The following is a 26,674-nucleotide window of genomic DNA, read 5'->3' as shown; positions in this document are numbered from 1 at the left end:
TTGCTGGCAGAGGGCTGCAGGAGGCTATCATGGCAGAAAACAGAGCCTTGATGAATGACATTGAGCTGGCCACGCCCACCACGTTTGAATATGGCTATTCCTCTGTCTGCCAACTCTAAACACTGAGGATGACTATCTTGAGGCTTCCTCATAAGGAGCAGCTGTCTGGAGTGCTTGTGGGTGATCTCCTATCCTCTCCTTTCCAGAGAGATTTCAAAGAGTCGGTGTACTTGTTGGCCCCTCATTCCTTTGCAGTTGTTGGCTCTGTTTTTTGTGGAAAACAAGACACTGAAACACTGAAGATTACAGCATCACAAATACTCCACTAGCCCACTCTAATTCTCCTAAAATTAAATAAACCAATAATGCAAAATCACCTTGTATTTGACATTATGATAATTACAGTAAGTATAGGTTCCCATAGGCATAAAGATTCTAATGGCTGTTTTGTAATCATCTGGCTGCATGCATATCCTTCAAACCTGGATTAAGGCCAACTGATTGATGCCTTAAATACAACCCAACAATGGTATTCTTCCATGGAAGTGAAGATGTCACACCATGAGACAAAAAAAAATGTGATATGTGACACCTTCAAACCAAACTTTTAAATTTTGTCCACTCACCATGCCAAAGAAAACATGTTTTTACCATGGCTGATTAAAATGAAACGTTTCATTTTAAAATGAAACACTTCAGATAACGGCAATTATGAAAAACTTTTAAGTTAAGCATAGCTGTGAAAGAGCTAAGGGCATGATGGCTGGGGGGGGAAGTGTGTTCTCCCCATTTCCATGGGGCCAGAGGTGGGTTTCAGCAGGTTCTGACCAGTTCTGGAGAACTGGTAGCGGAAATTTTGAGTACTTCGGAGAACCGTTAGTAAAAATTCTGATTGGCCCCATCCCCATCTATTCTCTGCCTCCCAAGTCCCAGCTGATCAGGAGGAAATGGGGATTTTACAGTATCCTTCCCCTGCCATGCCCACCAAGCCATGCCATGCCCACCAAGCCACGCTCACAGAACCTGTAGTAAAAAAATTTGAAACACACCACTGCTTGGAGCCCAAAGTTTATTTCGCTTAATGGTTGATCCAAGGTTGATCTCCAACGTCAGAGAAAAGATCATCCCATCCACAAAATGATAGGAATATTATTATTAGAAATTAAATTAAAACTTCAAAATAAAACAATATCATCGGTTTTGCCCTAATCAACCTGGTATAAATTGTTCGAAGTAGGAAGTAGCTTTGCTGCTGGAATTCTTTTCATCTTTTCATCTCAATAAATACTGTTAAGGAGAACTTTGGCAAGAGTCAAGCTTCAAAAAGAATTGTGTTTGCATTCAAATAATTGCCAAAAGTCTGACATTTTGTTAGAGTCCTGTTGACTCTACCTATGGACAGAAAATACCATATTTTTCGGTGTATAAGATGCACCTTTTTACCCCAAAAAAGAGAGTGAAAATCTGGGTGTGTCTTATGCACCAAATGTAGCCACATCCACCTGCCGCCCCCCACCCATCAGAGGTTGTCGGCCTCTGTGTGTTGCACAGCCAAGTGTCCTCATGAAAATGGTCTTGCATCTGCCGTGGCGCTTCAAAGTGCCGCACTACAGCTGATCAGCGCTGTAGGCGGCTAGTAGACCGATGCCTCTATTTTCAAAGAAAGTAGACTGGTGCCTGCCAAAAAAAGGCAAGTAGACTGGTATGACTCTGCTAAGCAGAATTCTTTTTTTCCTTGTTTTCCTCTCCCAAAATTAAGGTGCGTCTTATACTCCGGTGCATCTTATACACTGAAAAATATGGTACTTGACCTCCATAGGACCGGGGAATTTTTAACTTGGCCAGAAAGAAAAAGCTGCAAGGAATAGAAATAGTAGCATACATGCTATATGTTCTATCTAATATCCCACATTTAATCTCTGATTTCTATTATTTATCCTCATTGTTTGATCAAGCATTCCAGTTAGAGCCACCCCTAAGTAGGTTTCAGTTGTTCAAGGTAGGTCAGAATAGAAAATAATATGCCAATCTGCCAAGAATCTGGATAACCAATTATGTTGCAGAACATGGAAGACGAAACACTTACATTTGAGGGGCTGGGAGAACATGTGGAATTTGGGGAATATATTGAGACACAGATGGACAACCCCAGTGGTGGGATTCAGCCAGTTTGCACCTATTCAGGAGAACCAGTTATTTATTTATTTTTTGCATTTATATCCCGCCCTTCTCCGAAGACTCAGGGCGGCTTACACTATGTCAAGCAATAGTCTTCATCCATTTGTATATTATATACAATATAATACAAATATATTATTAACTTTCTAAGTGGTTCGGAGAACCGGTTGTTGGAAGAAATCTTATTTTGTTTTTTTTTCCCACTTTACAGGGCTAATCCTGCAAGGAAGGCAGGAAGGAAACATTCTAGTGTTGTTTCTAGCCTAATCTTTATTGCCCTGCTTACAGAAACTGCCTCTCTGGTTAAACCAGTGATTCCCAAACTGTGAGCCGCGGCTCCCCAGGGAGCCGCGATATCGTCATGGGGGCGCATGAATATCTGGCGCTTCATGGTCCGGCGCTGATGCGCCATTTCTGGGGCGTCTGGTGCGCATGCGCAGTTGCAGGTCGGATTTCCGGGGAGCCGCGGGCATGTCTGGTGCGCATGCGCAGTTGCAGGTCAGATTTCCGGGGGAGCCGCGGGCAAAAAAGATTGGGAACCTCTGGGTTAAACCTTATTACATTGTAACAGCTAATGTGAAGCGCCCATCAACGTGAGTGACGTTGAGTTGGCCACACCCACACGGTCACATGACTACCGAGCCACACCTACACAGCCGGTCATTAGGGCAGAGAACCGGTTGTTAAATTATTTGAACCCCACTACTGGACAACCCCCATTTCCCAGAAGTCAAAGTAATGCAGCTCCTTCCCACCATCCACCCTAATCTCCCTCCAGATTTCTCCTGTCCAGTCACATCTAATTCTAGGGAAGGGGTGTCAAACTGGCAACCCATGGGGTGGATGTGTCACGCACAGGCCACACACACCCCAAGTCCACGAAGGGGGAAAACACTGGGAAACATCACTTGACAGCTATGTGACGCAGCAAGTTTAACACACGTGCTCTAGAGGGCAGTGCTCATCTCTCTTTCTTAGCCGAGGAAGTCAGCATTGTCCAAAGATACTTCGGTAGTCATGTAGTCAGCACGGCTATATTTCCTGGACCAACAATCCCTACTCACAGTCACTCATGCCCTAGTCACTTCCCATCTTGACTATTGCAACTCGCTCTACATGGGGCTGCCCTTGAAGAGCATCCGGAAGCTCCAGTTGGTGCAAAATGAAGCAGCCCACATGGTTTTGTGCAGACCCCGGTGTGCACATGTATCACCTCTCCTGCGGGAGCTGCATTGGTTTCCAATTTGCTTCCGGGTGCAATTCAAGGTGCTTTAAAGCCCTTCATGGCTTGAGACCAGGTTATCTGAGGGACCAGCTCTTGCCGGTCACATCTACCTGACTCATCAGAATAGCGAGGCAGGGAATGCAGGGTCCCATCCCTGAGGGAGATACACCTGGTGGGACCCAGAAGAAGGGCCTTCGCTATGGTGGCTCCCTCTCTCTAAAATTTCATTCCCCCAGCGATTAGAATGGCCCCCACTCTAGCAACCTTCCGGAAGGTTCTGAAGACCTGGTTCTGCCAGAGGGCCTGGGGAACCCAGAGTGGGATGGAGTCCATTAAATGGCTCATGTGATCTGCTGCTGTTGAGGCGGGGGGGGGTGATTTTATTATGATATTATTGTTATATTAATTTATTTGATTTTTTAATTAGTTTTATTGTTTTAAATATGGTTTTTATATTCTATAAGCTGCCTTAAGTTGGACAAATAGGCAGCAATATAAATTAAATAAATAAATAAATAAATAAATAAATATGCCAAGGCACACAGAATACTGTTATCTTTCCATTGAAGTGGTACCTATTTACCTGCTCGCATTTGCATGCTTTAGAACTGCTAGGTTGACAAGAGCTGTGGCAAGTAACAAGAGCTCACCCAGTCATGCAAGGTCTCGAACCCGAGCTGTCAGCTTTCCAGCAGACAAACTCAGCATTTATTATTTATTTATTTATTTATTTATTTATTCATATTTTTATACCACCCTTCTCCGAAGACTCAGGGCGGTGTACAGCCAATAAAACAACAGAAATCCTAAACAAATTAAAATACTATAACAAGTTTAAAAATCTGATTCAACCGCTGTATGCTTAAAATATTAGCTAAAATTTTCCAAAAGCTAAAACCCTATTAAAAACCCACTAAAACCCCCCATATTAAAATCAATCAGGCCAGCCCCACTTGGTGAAAAAAGAAAGCCTTGAGCTCGCGTTTAAAGGTCCGGAGATCAGGGAGGAGACGGAGTCCCACCGGCAGCTCATTCCATAGAGCCGGGGCCCCCACAGAGAACACTCTTCCCCTGGGGGCACCAGCCGACATTGGCTAGCCGACGGCACCCTAAGAAGGCCTTCCCTGTGAGCGCACACTGGACGTACCGGAAAATGGGAGGTAACTGGCAGCAGCAGGCGGTCCCGTAAATATCCCTGTCCAATGCCATGGAGCGCTTTAAAGGTGATAACCAACACCTTGAAGCGCACCCGGAAAACCACCGGCAACCAGTGCATGTTTAACTGCTTTATTTAAAACATCTTTAAATAAAATTGATACTATTCAGTCGCAGCTTAGTGTTGTGCCTCGTCCGCTTTTCCCGCAGCCGGGCCCGTTTTATCTGCTTCCGAACGCTGAGGAATGTCCTAGCATGCCTCCTGGCCCCAGTCCTGGCTCCATGCCCAGACAGGCCGAGGAAGAAGACATGCCTCCAGCCCCCAGCCCTGGCTCCATGCCCAGGCAAACGGAGCAACTAGACCCCTCCCCCTCCCCCACAGCATGTGAGCCTGAGGAAGGTCAATTACCAACAGCTACAGACTGGAGTGACCCTCTCAGGAGAATTGATAGGCGGCGTCAACAGAAGGAAGGGAGGGGCAGGCCTGGATAAGTGCTGAGTCATGGAGCCACACCCCATGGCCTATATAAAGGATCTGCTTTCTGGCATTCTCTGAGTCAGGCAAAGTCTACCTTATCTTGCTGAAGTCACTTTCTGGTCTCCTGCCTGTCTTGAGAACTTTGCTAGGACTTTGGCAGAGCTGCAGAGGCACGCCTGATTCGGATTTCCCTGACCCGGCCATCAGCGAAGGAGTGGGACACGACACTTTGCTTCCGGCTTTCAGGATTTCACAAAGGGTACAGCACTTAGTTCTCTGCCTACACAACACTCCCAAGCAGTCACAGAAAGCTAGATAAGTGGAACGACTGCAGGGAAGCCATAAATATGAAGATGACAACTAACTGCTCCGTGGATTCCTGTCTTTCATATGTGTCACCTCCTTTACTCTCTACAATCTCGTTGGCCCTCTTGCACCTTTTCTTTCCTGGCTGTCCCAGCAGAATTATGGAGAGCCAGCTCTCCTGTTGAGCAGAGAGATGCTATCCATACAGACACCAAAATATTGGGAAGAAGATAATGAGATGCTGGCAAAATGGAATTGTGTGTCTCCTGTATCTTGCTAGTCACTTCCCAAACTAACTTCCTGGTCTCAGGTACGGGTTCTGTGATCTAGGAATGGCTTCTGCTTTTGATGGAAATAACCTCCTCAAAAAAAATCATAGGGAGACAGGAACAAGATCTCAGCAAGTTCTCCAGATCACAAAAGGCATATTCTCAGATGTCTTCCTGTGACGTCAGCCCATTATCTGGCTTCACAGGAAGACAGTTTTGTTCAAGTTCCTAAGTCTTAGGAAACAAAGGAACTTTTGTGCAGAAAGTCACACGTGTCACTTTTAAGCATCTTAAATCTCATGACATTCCCACTTCAGGTCATTGAAACCACTGTAGCTGCTTATTACTTTTTTTTTAATCGCAGTATAGCAGATTTCAGACACCTCTTTGTTCTGCAGGTACCTCAGTGAATTTTCTTAATATGTTTAACTTCCTTATGGGTCCTTATTTCTTCTTTAATATGCACTCTTAGCAACTACTTTTTTTTCCTGTTTCCTGGTGTGCTAAAAACCGTATCCTTTTGTTGGGTTGAGCAGATTGAGCTTTTCAGTTTGTTTGTTTTTTTTAAAAAAAATCATGGTATTTGCTCTGCTACTTGTGGCCCTTCTGTGTATTTGGTTAAGTACATTACTTCACAGACTTAAAGCAATCGTCGTTGAGTATTCCAGAAAGTGGGGCTCTCATGAAAAATTGGTACCAAAAAATGGCATAAGGTCACGAGATTTAGTTTGACTGTTGAATAAAAAGGTGGGTGCATTTTAAAATGTGAGCCTACTTCTTTGTAGTGGGCTCATTGTCCACTATATAAAGTCCCAGGCTTTCACCTATATTTCAATTTCAAGTGAAGGAAATCATAAGCAAAAATTAGGGTAGGTAAAGGTAAAGGTTCCCCTCACACATATGTGCTAGTCATTCCTCACTCTAGGGGACGGTGCTCATCTCTGTTTCTAAGCCGAAGAGCCAGCGCTGTCCAAATATGTCTTCGTGGTCATGTGGCCAGCATGACTCAATGCCAGAGGCGCACGGAACGCTGTTACCTTCCCACCAAAGTGGTCCCTATTTTTCTACTTGCATTTTTTACCTGCTTTCGAACTGCTAGGTTGGCAGAAACTGGGACAAGTAACGGGAGCTCACCCCGTTACGCAGCACTAGGGATTCGAACCGCTGAACTGCCAACCTTTCGATCGACAAGCTCAACGTCTTAACCACTGAGCCACCGCATCCCGTTAAAGTAAGGGGTGGGCAAATTATAGTTCCCTTGACTATCTGTGTGGTTCTTGATCCCCCCCTAACATGACAGCACTCCATAAAATTGGAAGAGGATTTTCCCAGCATTTTGTGATAGTAGTATAGCCTTAAGACGGTTATAGTTTAAGAACAGTTACAGGAATTGTCTAGTGCAGGGCTGTCAAACTCCTAGCCCATGAGCCGGATGCATCATGCGCTGGTCACGGACACACCTGGTTTAGGAAAGGAGGAGGGAAAGTCCCGATATGTCATGTGACGTCGCCATGACGATGTGAGTTTGACACCCCTGGTCTAGTGTAATGAAAAATAGGACTGGGGTGACATGATAACAGCCTTCCAAAACCTCTAGCTAAGATTCAGTGCAGTTCGAAGAACCTCCAAATCCCACTCTTGGCTGGCCCCTCACCTCCCAGAAGTCCCCACGTGGCCTGTTTTGGATGCAGGTAAGTGCAGGGTGCGCGTGGAGGCTTGGGAAGGGTGAAAAACGGACCTATCGGAAGTTTGGGAAGGCTGGAAACGGACCCATTTCCAGCCTCCAGAGGGTCTCCGGAGCTTGAGGAGGCCATTTTCACGCTCTGAGAGCCTCCAGAGCCCAGGGAGGGCAAAAAAACACACACATAAACCTCGCTGTGGTGCAGGAGGCTGACTAGGCCACACCCGCCACGGCCACGCCCACCCAGCAACTGGGCAGAGAACCCCTTGCTAAAATTTTTGAAGCCCACCCCTGGTTGAAGTAGAAGATCTCCAAGTAGGGGCCATGATAGCTCAAGCTGTTAAGAAGCCTGTTATTAGAACACAGCAGCCTGCAATTACTGCAGGTTCAAGCCCGGCCCAAGGTCGACTCAGCCTTCCATCCTTTATAAGGTAGGTAAAATGAGGACCCAGATTGTTGGGGGGGCAATAAGTTGACTTTGTAAATATATATATATATATACAAATAGAATGAGACTATTGCCTTATACACTGTAAGCCGCCCTGAGTCTTCGGAGAAGGGCAGGATATAAATGTAAACAAAACAAAAAAAAGTTCCTTTCTAACTCTGTTATTCTGTTAAAATATGCCTAACATGGTTTTTTTTTAAAGTTCCCCAGAACAAAATCCTTGTTACGCACATTAATGTGCATAATGCATAACCTTCCTATGTTAAACAATTCTTGGTCATTGAACATTCATAGCCCACAATTAGAGAGAACAAATATAAACCAAGGTCTACAAGGCTGGTTGTCCAAAAAAGAGAGAAGGCCCTTCTCCCGGGTCCCACCAGGTGTATCTCCTTTGGGGATGGAACCCACAACATTCCCTGCTTCCCCACTCTGATGGATCAGGTAGATGTGGCTGGCAAGAGATGGTCCCTCAGATAACCTGGTCCCAAGCCATTGCTTTTCTCTCATTCCCAACCCATAGCTGAGCCAGCATAAAATTATATTTAACTCTTCCAGTTCTCAAACTAATGTTTCCTTTCTTCTCTTGACACATTTAGTTTTGACTTGATGGAGGACACTTCACTGATGATGCAGTTGGTGATATAATCAGGATCTGGGATCTGTTCTGCTCCTACATGCCACTTTATGTTAGAGCAGTGTTTTCCAGCCTTGGTGTTGTGGTCCGTCAGCAGCCCGCGGACCTGGCAATGGAATCAGACAGTGAGGAGGCGGGGGAGGACAATGGGCCAGTCCTGGAGGCAGGGAAAGGCCTAAACAAGGGCTCTGCGTCGGAGGCAGAGATGCGGCTAGGGCCATTTGGGAGCGATGTGCAGACTCCGGAGCCTCCAGAGGCTGACAGCAGAGAGGTAGAGGAACAGGAGGAGCCTCTTCCTAGTGCACGCATGCAAAGAGCTGCCAGAAGGCCAGAGCAGCTAAAGCAAAACAGATGACTCGGGAGTAAGGCCAGAAGATGATTGGCCACTCCCATAAGGCTTAAAAGAGCAGCAACGAGCCGTTGGATTCTTTGTAGAAAAGCAAATTGATTCCCGTGCTTCTTGTCAGCGTCTCTTGAACTTTGTGGGGGTTTTATGAAGAAAAGCCTTTGGCAGGTTGCCAAAGACATCAAAGGTTGGTGATAAGGCCAACGGACTGATTATTAAGAATTTTGTTTTGGACTAAGCTGAGAATGAATTCATTCTCAGCTGTTTTAATAAAATAAGTTTGTTGAGGACTGAATTGTGTTTAATAATCACTACTTGGCCTTGGTCATAACACTTGGCAATTTGAAGATGTGCGGACTTCAACTCCCAAAATTCCCCAGCAATTGGTGGAATGATTATTCAAATTCTTCTTAAAAACCTCCAGTGTTTGAGCACCCACAATATCTTGAGGCAATTTATTCCATTGATTAATTGTTCTCGCTGTTAGGGAGTTTCTCCTTAGTTCTAGGTTGCTTCGCTCCTTGATTAGTTTCCATCCATTGCTTTTTGTTCTACCCTCAGGTGCTTTGGCAACCCCTTAGATATTGGAAGACTGCTATCATATCCCCCCTAGTCCTTCTTTCCTCTAGACTAGCCATACCCAAATCCAGCAACAGTTGCTGTTTTTGCATTCAATTGAATGCAACATTGCATTCTCGCTTAGCAAGAGAAATTTTGGACTCCCTTGTGGTCATAAGCTAAGCACAACCTGTATTCCAGCTTTGGTCACCACGATGTAAAAAAGATCTTGAGACTCTAGAAAGAGTGCAGAGAAGAGCAACAAAGATCATTAGGGGACTGGAGGCTAAAACATATGAAGAACGGTTGCAGGAACTTGGTATGTCTAGTTTATTGAAAAGCAGACATGATAGCAGTGTTCCAATATCTCAGGGGGTGCCACAAAGAAGAAGGAGTCAAGCTATTCTCCAAAGCACCTGAAGGCAGGACAAGAAGCAATGGGTGGAAACTAATCAAGGAGAGATACAACTTAGAACTAAGGAGAAATTTCCTGACAGTTAGAACAATTAATCAGTGGAACAACTTGCCTCCAGAAGTTGTGAATGCTCCAACACTGGAAGTTTTTAAGAAGATGTTGGATAACCATTTGTCTGAAGTGGTGTAGGTTTTTCTGCCTGGGCAGGGGGTTGGACTAGAAAGCCTCCAAGGTCCCTTCCAACTCTATTGTTATTATTATTATATTATAATAGTTCTTCATATGTTTTAGCCTCCAGTCCCCTAATCTTCTTTATTGCTCTCATCTTTCATAATGATGTCATAATTTGAGGTAATCCAGACAACAAGCACAGCGAAGAATGCTAGCTCTGTCTTTATTGTATGTTAACATTAACAAAATCTTCCAAGTCTGAAAGTCATTCGACCCTCCTTTCTTTCTACACTCCAGAAAACTAGAGAGGGTCCCTTCTGCTTTTGTGGGTTGATCCTTTTGCATGATGCTTGCTAGTCTGTAGCTCTTCCTCCTCTCCCCCCAAATTGTTTCCACATACCGTTATATTGGGGGGGGGGGGAATCTAAAAAAAAAAAGAAAAGACAGTTGAGTCTGGCCAGTACTTCGAAGGAAAATCCTGGAGCTCAGGTTAAATTGAGACATTGAGAAATACCCGGAAGAAGTTGATAGCAAATCAGTTCTGAAGAGTTGCCAGGAAAACACTTAATGTCCACGCTACTGGGAGAAGACAGACTTGTGTTATTATAAAACATGGTTAAAAGATTAGTGGTGGGGCAACTTTCCCATTCTTACTAAAGAACCTTGTCACCCAAAGGCGAAAGTTGCCACACTGCAGCTTTTGAACTAAGAAGCACACTTAATCTGAAATGATGACAAATCTTATTCAGGTTGTCCATGCGCTATGTCCACAGCCTGGAACAATGTTTACAGTTAACATGCAACAAAAAATCAACAAGCAAACAGCTTAATCCCAAAGGTAACATATCAATCCACCTTTTTGTGTGCTTAGTAAAAAGGATATGGACATATAAAAATGGAAAAGTAAATAGCAGAACTTTCTTGATAACTATCCTCCACAAGGGAGAGGTTGAATAGATGACTTTCTGCAGAAAAATACAATAGTCATTGACCTGACCTCAACCTCATGCTTATGGATGTCCATTGGAAAAAACAACATGGAAATCCAGGTATACGCATCAGACATCAGGGCACAAATACTGTAGGTAAGTGGGGGATTAGTTAGTATCATGACATCACTACCCATGTGAGTTCATCTTGACATCAGTGGATGTTTGCTGAAGATGCTTAGACTCCTGGTGAGGGTAACCATGCAGTTTTCCTGGTTACATTAGGAAATGATTTACCACTCCTTTTAGTCCAAGGTGACTTGAAACCAGAGATAGGCAACTTTTACATCATTGCCATTATCAAGATTAGGAGTCTATTTGGAATTTTCAGAGGACAAAAATGACTTTTTTCAAAAGGAGTTCCTTGTTTTTACTTGAAGACGTTTTGCTTCTCATCCAAGAAGTTTCATCGGTTCTGAATGAATGGTGGAAAATAGAAGGATTTATATTCCTTGCGGTCATCTGGTCATTAGCACTCTCTCTGAGAGTCATTGAGGCCATTTGGAGATTTATATGAGCCCTCCAAATCCTTCCTTTTGCTACTGTTCAGTCAGAAGTGAAGAAGCTTCTTGGATGAGAATGGTAACATCTTCAAGGCAAGAAAGTCCAGTTGCCTTTTGAAAAAGCACCTTTGGGGCAACCATGACCTGGATCAGGGGTCTCCAACCTTGGTCCCTTTAAGACTTGGGGATTTCAACTCCCAGAGTCCCTCAGCCAGCAAAGTGGGACTCTGGGAGTTGAAGTCCACAAGTCTTAAAGGGACCCAGGTTGGAGACCCCTGACCTGGATGACTGAGAATCTCCATAGACTTTAGAGAAAATGTGCAGAAATGGCTGCAAGAACAAAAATATGAGTTAAGTCTGGGAAACAAAGTACAGGAGAAAGATTTAAGAGTGGATCCATCCTAATTCATGGGTATGAGAAGGAAGGATGGGAAACTTAAGCTGTCAAGACTGATGTCAATCTTCAAGGTAGGCCAGGTCTGAAAACAGACTCCACCAGTTTGAGTGGAACTCTATTTTAGAGGTTTAGTAACAGAATCATGAGTCCTGACTGCATTTTCCCTCCCCGCTCTCTTCTTTCCCAATCAATTAGTGTGGATTCAGCTTGAGCTCCTTTCCAGAATTTTCTGTTTCCTGAGCTTAGCACAGACTTTGGTCCTGGTTTCTACATATTTTCTCCAAGGTCGTTTCTATGGCTCTCTACATTGTCACATTTACAAAATGGCGACACCAGAAGACTTGCCTAATCAAAAGACTAGATTAGTGGCTATGTCATGCTTGGCCAGTCACAAAATACCCATTTATCAGATGGCAGACTCATCCTACAGGAGATTCCTTCTCATCCTAGGGCAGGGGTCTCCAACCTTGGCCACGTTAAGACTTGTGGACTTCAACTCCCAGAGTTCCTCAGTCAGCTTTGCTGGCCAAGGGACTCTGGGAGTTGAAGTCCACAAGTCTTAACGTGGCCAAGGTTGGAGACCCCTGTCCTAGGGAGACATTTGAGAGACTTTCCTGAAAATCAATATGATGCCTCCGGGGGGCATTGGAGAAGGTAGTTTTCACCCTCCCCAGCCTTCTAGAAAGGTTCTGGAATCTGAGGAGAGGAAAAATGGGCCTTCCCCACCCACGCCAGGCCCTCCGAAGGTAGGAAGCAGCCTGTTTCCCTATTGCAGATGGGCCCAGAAGGCCCGAAAATCAGCTGGCTGGTGCGGACATGCATGTCAGAGCTGAGCTCACGTGCCCACCAATATGACTACACGTGCCATAGGTTCGCCATCATGGTGCTAGACAAATGGTTGTCAATCTTGGCAACTTTAAGATACGTGGGTCTCAACTTCTAGAAATTCCAGAAGCTTTGCTTCAATTCTTTAAATAATTTTGGATTGCCAAGTTTAAAAAACACTAGACACTAACGGTACTAGACACTAGTGCTACAGTAATTTTTTTAAAAACCAGGTACACAGGGAGTGGGTCTCAAGAGAGTGGCCCAGTAGACATATTTTGCTTTATTATTCCAGTGTTCCTTGCAACTGACCGCTTGAAAAGATTATATCTTGCAACATGAGTTTTGTGAACTATGTGTTTCTCGGAATTTGAGAAACACTTCCTCATTACTGCTCCCAGACAAAAATCAGCTCCCAGTCTGAGTCCAGGTTCAAATTAAGTCTACCTAAACTAATAGCACCCAAACAAGAAGCAAATTCACTTACAGTAGGATCTCCAAATTATGTGAAATCAAACCAATATTGTTTCCATACCAAAGGATATCGGTGGAAGAATAAAAGAACTTTGTCTTGGAATGTGAAAACTTGCCTCATTTGCTTACAAATCTTCATTGGCTCATCCAGATCCCAAAAAATTGCAGTATTAAATTTGAAAAGCATTAATCTGCCAACTTCCTTCTCATGAAAGGTTATCTGGTTGAACTGCTGAGCAACTCTGTAAATTCTTTAACAAAAAATTCAGAGGGAAAAAAATCAGTTTCAGTTCATACAATGTGCTAAACCATACTGTGTTTTGCCTATATTTTAGCTTACTATGTCACATCTAACCAGCCATTTATAACTTAAGGAATAAACCCTGTTTAAGGAAACCATCTGCTGCCCACCTAGCAGTTCAAAAGCATGCAAATGTGAGCAGATAAATAGGTACCACTTTGGTGGGAAGGTAGCAGCATTGCATGCACCTCGGCGTATAGTCATGCGGGCCACATAACCAAGGAAAATGTCTTTGGATGACACTGACTCCCTCGGCTAAGAAACAGAGATGGTACTCATCTGGGGAGGGAAACATTTACTTTCACCTTTAAGGAAAGCATGATTTAGAGTCACTGCCATGACACAGACAAAGTCAGCAGGGGTGAAATCTACTTACCTTCCTTACCGATTCAGAAGTGCAGACGCTGCGTGCACAGACCTTCTACACATGCACAAAACCTTCTGTGCATACAGACCATAAAAAACACATTACTTCCTGGTTAAAACCAGGACACCCGGGCGGGTAGGCGGAGCTTTGCTCCGCCATCGCTACCGGATTGCCGAACTACCGGCCACAATTGCTAACAGATCATGCGATCCAGTCCGATCCAGGAGCATTTCACCCCTGAAAGGCAGGCAGGCAGGCAGGCAGGCAGGCAGGCAGGCAGGCAGGAAGGAAGGAAGGAAGGAAGGAAAAACTTATTTATGCTTGATCAGTGGCTGAAAGAATATCACTTGGCAGATACATAAAAATTAAACTCACTTCTTAATCCTTCCCATTTTTCTTTCAACTTTCAACAGAAAAGGGACAAACAATCAAGAAATATGCTATAGAATAAGCAGCCATGAAAGCTGTGGTGAAATGCAAAAATTTTTTACTACCAGTTCTGTGGGCATAGCTTGGTGGGTGTGGCTTGGTGGTGGGGTCATGTGACTCGGTGGGCGTGGCCAACTTTAAAAAAAACTTTTTGAAGCATTTTTTACTACCGATTCGACCAAACCGGTAGTATAAAAATGCTTTAAAAAAGTTTTTTTAAAAAAGGTTCCAACGATCATGTGGCACAGTTGTGATAATCGGAACCTCTTTTTTACTTTTTAAAGCATTTTTTTACTACCGGTTTACCCGAACCAGTAGTTTTTATCACTACCAGTAGCATTTGACTCCTGCATGAAAGCCTTGGGAGAGATATTCAAATGCCATGATGAATCTATACCTACAAATATCAGAATCCTGAAACCCATGGTATTCCCTGTGATATTCCACGGAAGCAAAATTTGGATTTTGAAGAGAATTGACACTTTTGAACGTTGGTTTTGGAGAAGACTTCTGAGGCTACCACAGACAACCAAGCAAAAAAACAGATGAACCATCAAACAAATCAGCACAGAATTCTCACTCAAGGCACACATGACCAGGCTCAAATTTCCTACTTCAGTCACGTAATACAAAAACTCAGCTCCAGAGGTGGGTTTCAGCAGGTTCTGACCAGTTCTGGAGAACCAATAGCGGAAATTTTGAGTACTTCGGAGAACCGGTAAATACCACTTCTGACTGGCCCCGCCCTCTTCTATTCTCTGCCTCCTGAGTCCCAGCTGATCAGGAGGAAATGGGGATTTTGCAGTAACCTTCCCCTGGATTGGGGAGGGAATGGAAATTTTACAGTATCCTTCCCCTGCCATGCCCAACAAGCCACGCCCAACAAGCCACACCCACAGAACCGGTACTAAAAAAAATTGAAACCCACCACTGAACCAGTAGTAAAAAAATTTGAATCCCGCCACTGCCCAGCTATCTAGAGAAGGTCTCTCTCTGATGCTGGCAAAAGTGGAAGAAAAAAGACAACTACCCAACAGCCAGGTAAACGGACTCAGTTACAGTGGTGATGGATGATCTATTGGAAAACATGAAAGACAAGGTTAGGGACAGATTATCATGAAGAAAATCTATCAATGTGATTGCTAAGTTTTAATGATTTGATGGCATATAATAAATAAATAAACCCCCTCCCCCAATCTGATTTCCATCAGACGTTTTGGGATTACACAGATTTGCACCAGCCTTAATTTACTTTACACTTAGAAAATGTACTTACACTGCTCTCTACCTGGCTAATCTATCACGATTCTCAGCTGAATACAACATCTCTTCTGAACTGAATTCAGTTCTAGTTGATCTTAGGGCAGAATTTTCAAATGTTTTCAGACTGCAGAATGTGATCTCCATCAAGTTTAAGAGAATTCTCGGATTCTGCAGAACACAATTTGAAAAAACTGCAGAACAGTTTCAGTATGATATACATCTCTAAACTTGAGAACAATGCAAAAGAATTTTTTTTTAATTGAAAAAGTTTTTATGTTTAATGGTTTTCATTGTTTTAATTGGCTTTTAATGATTTTATTTGTTTTGGCTGTTTATTTCCATGTGTTTGTTGCTTTATTTAATTCTGAGCCACCCACACATATGTGAGATGGGCAGTTACGTAAATTGAATAAATGAAGTAATTATTTAATAAATTGCCATTGCCTTTCTCCATGATCTTTTTTAACTTCCCTGCGTAGGGTACTGATTTTCCCTGGAGCTTGAGAAATTTCAGGAAAACTAAAGCTAACAGTCCCCTGGCTAGCATCAAAAGAGAAAATTGTACATTGGAAAGATCAGAGGTTGCCCATCCTCACTGTCATTATTCGAACTATTTTTTATTAATCAAGTTCAGGGAAATAACAAAAAAGACTGCAGTTTAAAGTCCACCACACCCTTAGCAAAAATTGAACTTATTTAATTGGAGTCACCACAAGTCATTTGAAGACAGAAGGCTGGAAGAGAGATGATAATTGCAGACTTTTTAAAAATGCAATTTTATCCTTTATTTATTTGCCAAATTTATATGGCCACCCATCTCACACAAAGTGACACTAGATGACATCTAATCAAACCAGCAATTACAATTCTGGAGCTGCCTCTAATTAGGAACGACTTAGCCAACAGAACGAAAAAGTAAATAGATTTAGAAGTAGGAAAGGAGAAGGGAGAGATAGAAAGTAAGGTGGTTTACTTTCTTATTTTAGAGCGGCTTAGTAAAATAAACCAAGTCTGAGGTGTGAAAACAGTTCACAAGTCACTCTTGCAGGTTATTTTCCATTCCTTCAGTTGATTTTGCACCTGACTTGTTGCAAGTAACTTGATAAAAACTAATCTAACTAAATCTGAAGTTTGTCCTGGATCTCAGAGAATTTTGATTATTGAATTTGATGATCCAGTCCTCAGAAGAAGGGGTGGGGAACAATGGCCCTTTTAATGATTTGTGGACTTCAACTCCCAGAATTCCTGAGCTAGCCACGCTGGCTCAGGAATTTTGGGAGTTGAAGTCCACAAGTTATAAAGGGGCCATCGTTCCCCACCTCTGTTCTAAAGCAGGGGTCTCCAACCTTGGCAACTTTAAGCCTGTCGGACTTCAAGTCCCAGAATTCCCCAGCCAGCAAAGGCGTTGAAATCCGCCAGGCTTAAAGTTGCCAAGGTTGGAGACCCCTGTTTTAAAGCATCTTCTCAGTTTTTGACATGATTGGTGGCAAGGAAGGAAATATAATGAAGAAACTGGTTGCATTAGACCAAAAGTATATTGCGGGCAATTCCCCCCTACACTGGCTTATAACTTCAGAACATGCGCTAGTAACCCTTTTATATGCCATGTTCTCATGATCTTGTATGCCTTGCAGTCAAAACAAGAGAAAGTGTCAATCATAAAAGCCACAAGGCTCGGATTGTAGCTCTCCTGTTTTCTGCATACTGAGCTTTGATTGCATAATAATGGCCGCCATCTTGATTTATTTTATTTTTTTACCACATGCTGCAAACACCCTTGCCTGAAAAATATATAATCCCAATCTTTCTTTGCCTTTTTTCTGGCTTCTTCTTTTCTTTCTTTCAGAACAAATGGACATATTTACAGCGCTGGGCCACAGCTGTTCTCTGCCTTTAATTAAATAAACAAGTGAGCAAATAATATTGATGGAGCCAGTATATGACCTGAGGCATATTTGGTAATTAAGATGCTTCCTTTTTACTTTAAAATTAAGCCAATTCTTTTAAACAAAATAATAATCAAATGTTGAGAGATGAGAAGCATTTCATAAGCACCTTGATACCTACAGAAGCCAAACTGGAGATCCCGGCATTAAATTTAGAGTTGAGTGCCAGCATTGAAGCCATCTTGGGCCAAGTGTCAACATTTTTGTACTTCTGGATCATCCTCTAATTTCTGCCTCATTCAGTTCAACCCTCAAGATTCCCTCATCAATAGCCCCTCTTTCTGTTATTTTATTTTTATTTGTTTTAATTGATTGATTATGTGCCATCAAATCATTGTTGAATCTTAGCAACCACAGAGCTAGATGTTCTCCCTCACACTCTGTCCATAACCTGGTCTTTTAAGGTCTTCCAACAGTTTTTAAAAACCACCAAATCACCCAATAAATCTGTGATTAGTTTACAATAAAACTTATGTCTGTCTGCCTATCCATCATTCTATTTAGTTCGACTTAAAACATAGAATAATAAAATAAAATAAGAAAAGAAATGAAATGAAATAATAAAGTAATAAAATAAAATATAAGATTACATGAAAAACCAGCTGGGCAACTTTGGACCAGTTCCTCTCCCTCATTCCAAGCCACCTCACAGGCATGTTGTTTGGGGGAAAATACGAGGAAGGATTAGTAGATACGTTCGCAGCCTTGACTTGTATATGAAAAATAAAAAGGAGGGATAAAAATAGACAGCTGCAAGATGGTCAGCAAATCTAGAGCAATATGAATTAAAATAGGATGAAAACGAGAAAATAAAAGGATCTCCGCCTACCATTGAAATAGTACTAATACAGGCTCCACTGGACTCTTTCAAGGAGGGAATTTCATAACTGGTGGTTCTAACAAGGAAAGAGTTCTCCTTCTCTCTTATAATCATTTCTCTAACAGGCAAGAAGGAGAAGGAGACGGAGACGGAGACGAAGAAGGAGAGGGAGATGGAGAAGGAGAGGGAGAGGGAGAAAGAGAAGGAGAAGGAGAGGGAGAGGGAGAGGGAGAAGGAGAGGGAGGAGAAGGAGAGGGAGAGGAAGGAGAGGGAGAAGAAGGAGAGGGAGAGGGAGAAGAAGGAGAAGGAGAGGGAGGAGAAGGAGAGGGAGAGGAAGAAGGAGAAGGAGAAGGAGAAGGAGAAGGAGAAGCAGAAGGAGAAGGAGAAGGAGAGGGAGAGGGAGAGGGAGAGGGAGAGGGAGAGGGAGAAGGAGAAGGAGAAGGAGAGGGAGAGGGAGAGGGAGGAGAAGGAGAGGGAGAGGAAGGAGAAGGAGAAGGAGAGGGAGAGGGAGAAGGAGAGGGAGAAGGAGAAGGAGAGGGAGAGGGAGAGGGAGAAGGAGGATTCAGAAGAAGGACCACTTAATTTTTGAAAAAATACATAATGATATAGGAGCACATGTTGCTGCATTCAGCGTCCTGCCGAGTTGCACGTTCTAGGCTGAATTTGGTGGGTCACTTCCAGCTTGGCACCATGAGACAACGGACGGGAGGCAGTTTGTCGGTGTGTGCAGCAGAGCTTGGGGACTGAAAAGTCCACACGCGTCCTCACCATCTCTGCATGCCGCCTGAGCTCCTCAACGAGCTTGTTCTTTGGCCCCTAGGCTAACCTACTGCCCTCCAATTTTGTGAGGAACAGGACAGTCTTGACTGTAAGCTGGGAATCCTGGAAGCTGAAGTCCGCTCGGCTTAAAAGTTGCCAAGTGTGAAAAACACTGCTTTAGAGGCATAGCAGTTTCCTTAGAAACTGTGTTCATTTCAGACACAGCCTTGACGGTGGACACAATTGCTAATGTCCCTTTATCTGGGCCCTGTGTAGTGTGACGAAAGGCTGGGTGAATTTCTTTTCCTGGATTCTTTAGCTACCTGAAGGAGGAAACAGGCTGAAGAGGTTGGGGTTTTCCCCAGTGCCTCTCAAGCTATTTAACCGGCAGAGTGAAGGGCATGTTCTAGAGTAAAGGAAGCTGAGAGACAAGGCGACACTCCTTTCCTCCTCCATCATCTGGCCGCTCTGTTGCCAAGCATGCTGCTCTCCTTGCTCCTCTGCGCCGGGATTGTGAGCGGATTTCGCCCCAACCCTGAATCGAGGGTGAATCTAAATGATTTCACAGATGCTGACATCACGGAATTGGGGGTGCTGCGGGCAGTAGCCTGGTACATGGAGAGGAACCCACTTCCTGGAAAATCTGCCCCGGCTCCTGGAGAGCTAGAAAACATGAAGCCATTGAATGCAACAGGGCTCTTCAAGGCCTATTACAAAGGTGAGCTGGCTCTGGGGCCCAAAACAAAAGGATTCGTCTTGGTCCAAAGCCCAGTGTCCTGGCCCTCGGTTCTACGATACTGGCTCCCCTTGTCATACCAACAACTAAAATGCATTGTTCTTCCCAAACCTGACCTTTCTCCAACACCACTCTTTCCAGAAAGCTAAATTGTGATTAGCTGTGCTTCATCTCACCTCCCGACCATGAAAGAATCATCATCTGTGGGAATATTGGGGTATATTGCTCAATCTGTACAGATTCTAGATAGTTCTTCTGGACTCTTTTCAGCCCTTTCTTCCATACAATCAAACATTGTCCGTATCGAGCTGAGTTGAATTGGATGAGTTGGGCTCCAATTCCCATATTTCCCAGCCATCTGGAGCAGAAACGGGATGTCAGGAGACATCTTTTAATGTTATCACCTTGAGCCTTAGACCTGGCTAGATCTAGAAGGTGGGTAGTCCTTTCACAGCTATGCCCAACTGGGTTTCAGATGTGGCATCAGCCAAGATCCTGGACCAGAGGTGGAGGTGTGGCAAATAATACAGAATAACAGAGTTGGAAGGGACCTTATAATAATAATATCAGAGTTGGAAGGGACCTTGGAGGTCTTCTAGTCCAACCTCCTGCCCAGGCAGGAAACCCTACACCATTTCAGACAAATGGCTATCCAACATTTTCTTAAAAATTTCCAGTGTTGGAGCATTTACAGCTTCTGCAGGCAAGTTGTTCCACTGATTAATTGTTCTAACTGTCAGGAAATTTCTCCTTAGTTCTAGGTTGCTTCTCTCCTTGATTAGTTTCCACTCATTGCTTCTTGTTCTACCCTCAGGTGCTTTGGAGAATAGTTTGACTCCCTCTTCTTTGTGGCAACCCCTGAGATATTGGAACACTGCTATCATGTCTCCTCTACAAGGATGACCTTGTAGGCCATCTAATCCAACATCCCGCCCAAGCAGGAGACCCTACACCATTTCTGACAAATGGCAGTCCAATCTCTTCCTGAAAGCCTCCAGGGATGAAGCTCCTACAATTTCTGAAGACAACTTCTGTTCCACAGGTTGATTGTTCTCACTATCAGAAAATTTCTCCTTATTTCTAGGTTGTATCTCTCTTTGATCAGTTTCCATCCATTGTTCCTTGTCTGGCCTTCAGATGCTTTGGAAAACAGGTTGTCCCCCTTCCTCTCTGTGTCAACTCTTTAAATATTGGAACACTTTGCTTCATGTCATCAGGGAATCTCTTATGGCAACTCCTGCTCAAAGAGCAGGTGGCAGTTTTGGCTAGGAGACCCTTTGCACAGCTGTTGTGTGCCAGTTGCACCCAGCCTTGCCTCACCTCCCGCCCACTCGCCTCAAAAGCCTCAACACATCTATAGTTCTGTAAAAAATGTTGTTCATCTTTTTTCGACTTTGTTATCTGCATCTACATACTGTATAGATGTACTTTCATGGACCACTGAAAGGAGGAAATGGCTCACATGCTTTGCCCAAGAGTGTGATAGGCAGGTCATAAAACAGGCTTTTGAGGGGATGCCACAAAGAAGCGGGGCAATATATTTTCCAAAGCAGCAGAAAGCAAAACAAGAAGCAATGGATGGAAACTGAACAAAGAGAGAAGCAACCTAAAACTAAGGAGAAACTTCCTGACAGTGAGAACAATTAACCAGTGGAACTACTTGTCTCTAGACGTTCTGGGTGCTCGATCACTAGACGTTTTTAAGAAAAGATTGGACAGCCATTTCTCTGAAATGGTATAGGGTCCCCCCCGCCCAAGGTCCTTTCTACGTGTTATTCTGTTATTCTGACATCTTTCCCAGGCCCTCCACTCAGATTTTGCTATCCTCAGTTTTCCTGCCTGAGCAGGGGGTTGGAGTAGAAGACCTCCAAAGTCCCTTTCAACTCTGTTATTCTGTTATTCCTGAGCTAAATAGCTAAGACCTCATTGGGACACTATCTTTTTTGCTCCCTCTGGACTAATGAGTTAAAGAGCTGCCTCTAGACCAGGGGTGTCCAAACCTGGCCCCTTGAAGAGTGGTGGACTTCAACTCCCAGAATTCCCCAGCCAGCATGAGCTATAAATATGAGCAAGTTGCTGGCTGGGGAATTCTGGGAGTTGAAGTCCACCACTCTTCAAGGGGCCAAGTTTGGACATCCCTGCTCTAGACATTCATTTTAATAAGATTTTTAGAAACCTGCAGGTGAAAGTTCTTCATCTCTCCAAACCCTGAAGACCCAATTTCATTGGGAATTTAATCCCAAACCCTATTAGCATTTCTCTTGACGCTTCTCCAAAATGCACCAAGAAGCCACATGTCTATGTCTCTCATACACACAAACACACTCACACATTCAATTTAAGCAAATTCCCTTGTCTTGGAGCCTTTAGAATCAGAGGCTAGAAGGGGGGATGAAATGCGACCGGTTCACACTGGTTTGGTGAACCGGTAGTAATAAAAACAACTGGTTCAGGCGAACCAGTAGTAAAAAAATATCAAACCAATATTTATGACGATCAGCTGTGCTGAGTGATTTATATTCGCTAGAAAGCAGGAAATCCTTTCACTTAACAACTGTGGCCCAAGAAAGGTTGTAAAAAATGGAGCAAAACTCACTTAACAACTGCCTTGCTCAGCAAAGGAAATTTGGAGCCCAACCCTGTCTTATATTTTTTTGAACCCCAAAATAAGCACTTGGCCTTATTTTCGGGGAGGTCTTATTATTTTGGGGCGTGTGGAACACGATGGGGCTCCTCTTGCCGTCTTACCTGATTTCCAGCTCTGCATTTAAATATTTTCAGGGGGAGGCTTATTTTAGCGCATGCACTCAAAAGTCCGATTGGGCTAGATGATAGATAGATTATAGATGATAGATAGATAGATAGATGACTGATAGATTTTCAAAGAATGCATATTGTATATGCCAGATAGATTGAACGATCAAGAAGAATACTACTATTGTTACTACTACTACTGAGGACAATAATTTTAACTGATCCACTTTTTTTTTTACACAGCTGATGTCTCTCCCAGCCGATTCATAAAAGCCCTCCAGGAAATTGTCACTGGAAATAATCTAGTGGAATCATCTAAAGGCAACAACGACTACTACTTCTACTGTGAACAGATCAGCAAAAGTAAGATGGGGTTTATGGTTGTTGCTGCTTAGAAGGAGGGGTATGTTCAGTGGTAGGGAGGGTATTAGGAACTAGAAGAAATTCAGCTTTTAATGGAAACAGGTCAAGATTCTAACAGAGGCAGTCATTCTAGCCCGATCCAGTAAAAAATCTCCACCCAAAAAGATGTGCAATGCACTCAAGTCCAGGTTATGGTCCTGGGATGGAGAGAGATTGCAATCAGTGGATTAAAGGGAAACGAAATATAAAATGTGATAATTATGCCATGTTTCCAGTTGAGTTATGGTTGAGCATGAGTGGTTAATTAGTAAGAATAGCTTTGGCCAATTCCATTATTCGTTCACCAGAAATCATTTATCCCACTGATGAATTCTCTACAATCCCTGCAGCAATGGTGGGGAACCTGTGGAATTTCAGATATTGCTGAACTAAAGTTCCCAACACGCCTCACTATTGGCCATATTTGAATCAGTTTAAAGGGCTACAGTTCGTGCTTTTATCCTAGTTCAGGGGTCAGCAACCCGCGGCCCTGGAGCCGCATGTGGCTCTTTTATCCCTCTGCTGCGGCTACCTGTTGCTGGTCGACTCCACAATTGATAGGGCTTTCAGTTAGGACAGATAGAGGCAAAAGGATGCCGTGCTAGGAGGAGACTCTATGGTGGGGGAACCGGACTTCTGGTTGGCTCCAGAATTGAATAGGGGCTTCTAGTTAGGACCTGTGTAGCTCTTTGAGTGTTTTTTTAAAAAAACAATTTTTTATTGATTCCCCCCCGCCCCAATACACACACACACAAACGCACACACATAGTTTATGAACAGCGTATTGGCCATATCCTATTTCATAAAATTTAACATATCCAAATACATTTTACTTAGTTACAATTTCTGCCAAAATATTCTTTTTCCATATTTTTAATCATGTCTTAATATTTCTATGCTCATTTAGATAAACCACATCTTCTTTCGCCCTCAAGTTCTAATTTCTCCATTTTCACTAATATATATTCTCTTTTATTATTTTTTAACTAATTCAATTTTTATCCTGATATATTCAAACATGTTCGGGGGTTGTCTTTCTTCCATTTCATCTTTTCTGTTTTATAGCAATCTTTCTTCTCTTTCTCAATCCTCTCCTTCCATTCTTTTATCCTTCCTACTTTCTTCTCTCCTCACCTACTCCTTCTCTACTTCCCCTTCCTTTCTCCCCATCCTCCATTCTTCCTCCCTATCTAACCTTCTCTCCTACTCTTATTTCCCCTCCCTTTCTTCCTCTCCTCTTCCCTTTTTTCTTTCTCTCTCCCTCCTTCTCCTTTCTTCCATCTTTGTCCTCCTTCTTATCTCTCTCTATTGCTGTATTCATTTTCATTTCAATATTTTTCACTATGGTATCCAGACAACCCCAATTATCCCATTGATTGAGTATATTTCTCAGAATTCCTCTCATATGTTTTAATTATCAACATTGTCTTTCAACTTATTCCATTTTTCCCTTGCAGCCTTTTAGTTAATACAACCTTCCACCTCTTGTTTTCTTTAAATTCTTATTCCCAGTTCAATAATTATTTTTCTCTTTCATTAGGATACATCATTTACTAACGTTTCAATTTTGTTCCATTTTACATCTCACTTTCAATTGTTTTCATCTATAAACCATTCTATCTTTCACATTTCATCTGCTGGACTATTTTTCTTTAACAGTATACAAACTTCCAGTTAGGACCTTTGTGGCTCGCTGAGGGTTTAAGGTTGCCGACCCCTGTCCTAATTCAAAACTGAAAATGCTTGCCTTTAATTTAGCCACAGTGGATAAAGTTGTCGTATTTGTCCAACACTCCCTTTCCTGCTATCAGCACATTTGTGGTTTAATGCTTGTCTGTTATATAAAGGATGGGGTGCCTTTCTTATTGTGTATATCTGTCACTGACCTCCAGGTTCTGTTAAAAGAAAGAGCTTTGGATAAATAATAAAAGTCAATATTTGCAGAGGGTAAGTTTGCTTTACCTGTAGCGGAGACTTTTGATTTCATGAACAAGAGCACGTATTTTTTTTTATTTTTATCTTGCCTTTTTTTCATAAACAACTCAAGCCAGGGAACATACCTAATACTCCTTACCTAAAGGGTCCTTGAGTGGCTCAGGCTGTAAGATAGCCTGTTATTAAAACACAGCTGCCTGCAATTACTGCAGGTTCTAGTCCCACCAGGCCCAAGATTGACTCAGCCTTCCATCCTTTATAAGGTAGATAAAATGAGGACCCAGATTGTTGGGGGGGCAATAAGTTGACTTTGTAAATATACAAATAGAACGAGACTATTGCCTTACACACTGTAAGCCGCCCTGAGTCTTCGGAGAAGGGCGGGATATAAATGTAAATAAAAAAAATAAAATACCTCATCTCTTTTCCCCACAACAGCAACAATCCTGTGAGGTAAGTTGGGCTAAGAGACAAGGACTGGCCCAAAGCTATCCAGCCAGCTTTCATTCCTAAGAACTAGAACGCCCAGTTTGTTGGTTTCTGGGCCAGCACCTTCACCACTGCACTAAACTGACCATCTGTTTATGTACCCCGAAAATAAGACCCTGTCTTATATTTTTTTTTTTGAACCCTGAAATAAGTGCTTGGCTTTATTGCCATGCGCTCAAAAACCCGACTGGGCTTATTATCAGGGAATGTCTTATTTGGGGGGAAACAGGGTATTTGTTTTTAAAAAATAAGAACTTTCACAGTAGACCACCGAAATGTTATTCTGATAAGGTTATTTTATGATTTTATTGGAAGCTACCAAGAGTCACATTTCATAAGCTGGATGGCTATATAAATATGTTAAATAAACTTTTTAAAACAATGTTATAACAATGCAATGCTAATATCGATGAAAACAAATTAATATAATAATATAATATAATATAACAACAGAGTTGGAAGGGACCTTGGAGGCCTTCTAGTCCAACCCCCTGCCCAGGCAGGAAACCCTACACCATCTCAGTCAGATGGTTATCCAACATTTTCTTAAAAATTTCCAGTGTTGGAGCATTCACAACTTCTGAAGGCAAGTCGTTCCACTTATTAATTGTTCTAACTGTCAGGAAATTTCTCCTTAGTTCTAAGTTGCTTCTCTCCTTGATGAGTCTCCACCGATTGCTTCTTGTTCTACCCTCAGGTGCTTTGGAGAACAGCCCGACTCCCTCTTCTTTGTGGCAACCCCTGAGATATTGGAACACTGCTATCATGTCTCCCCTAGTCCTTCTTTTTATTAAACTAGACATACCCAGTTCCTGCAACCGTTCTTCATATGTTTTAGCCTCCAGTCCCCTAATCATCTTTGTTGCTCTTCTCTGCACTCTTTCTAGAGTCTCAGCATCTTTTTTACATCGTGGCGACCAAAACTGGATGCAATATTCCAAGTGTGGCCTTACCAAGGCATTATAAAGTGGCACTAACACTTCACGTGATCTTGATTCTATCCCTCTGTTTATGCAGCCCAGAACTCTGTTAGCTTTCTTTTTAAGAAGTAGAGGTATCAGTGATTAAGTCAAAGGTATCAAAAAGGTTTCAAAAGCCAGTTGGAAACATATTTTGAAGTCATGCCCAAGCAAAAAATCAGCATAGATTCCTTAGGATTCCTTGATTCTACCGGTATCCTGAGTTTGATCAATGCCTAACAGGTACCATCCTTCTGGGCTGGCACACAGAAAACTTTCTTTGATCGATACCAGCCAAGGGCATATTTGCAGAGCTGGTCTTCCCACAAAGCATAAGCTCTCTGTAAGATGGAAAGAGTGCTTAAGGTAAAGGTAAAGGTTCCTCTCACACATACATGCTAGTCGTTCCCGACTCTAGGGGGTGGTGCTCATCTCCGTTTCAAAGCCGAAGAGCCAGCG

The 26,674-nt window shown here is 43.0% G+C and overlaps 1 protein-coding gene across 1 annotated transcript in view; it reads left to right on the top strand.

Moving 5' to 3' along the window:
- Window positions 1–19,362: 19,362 nt before the first annotated feature.
- Window positions 19,363–26,674, top strand: part of LOC131193196 (von Willebrand factor A domain-containing protein 7-like) — a 56,875-nt gene continuing 49,563 nt past the window's right edge. Inside the window, exons 1-2 of the mRNA XM_058173141.1 lie at window positions 19,363–19,658; window positions 22,674–22,793. Of these exons, the coding sequence (XP_058029124.1) occupies window positions 19,421–19,658; window positions 22,674–22,793 (358 nt within the window). The 5' untranslated portion in view covers window positions 19,363–19,420. The remainder of the gene's footprint in view (window positions 19,659–22,673; window positions 22,794–26,674) is intronic.

Source organism: Ahaetulla prasina, chromosome 2 (assembly GCF_028640845.1).
Source record: "Ahaetulla prasina isolate Xishuangbanna chromosome 2, ASM2864084v1, whole genome shotgun sequence".
Taxonomy (NCBI): Eukaryota; Metazoa; Chordata; class Lepidosauria; order Squamata; family Colubridae; genus Ahaetulla; species Ahaetulla prasina.
This window is presented reverse-complemented; position numbering and strand designations above follow the sequence as displayed.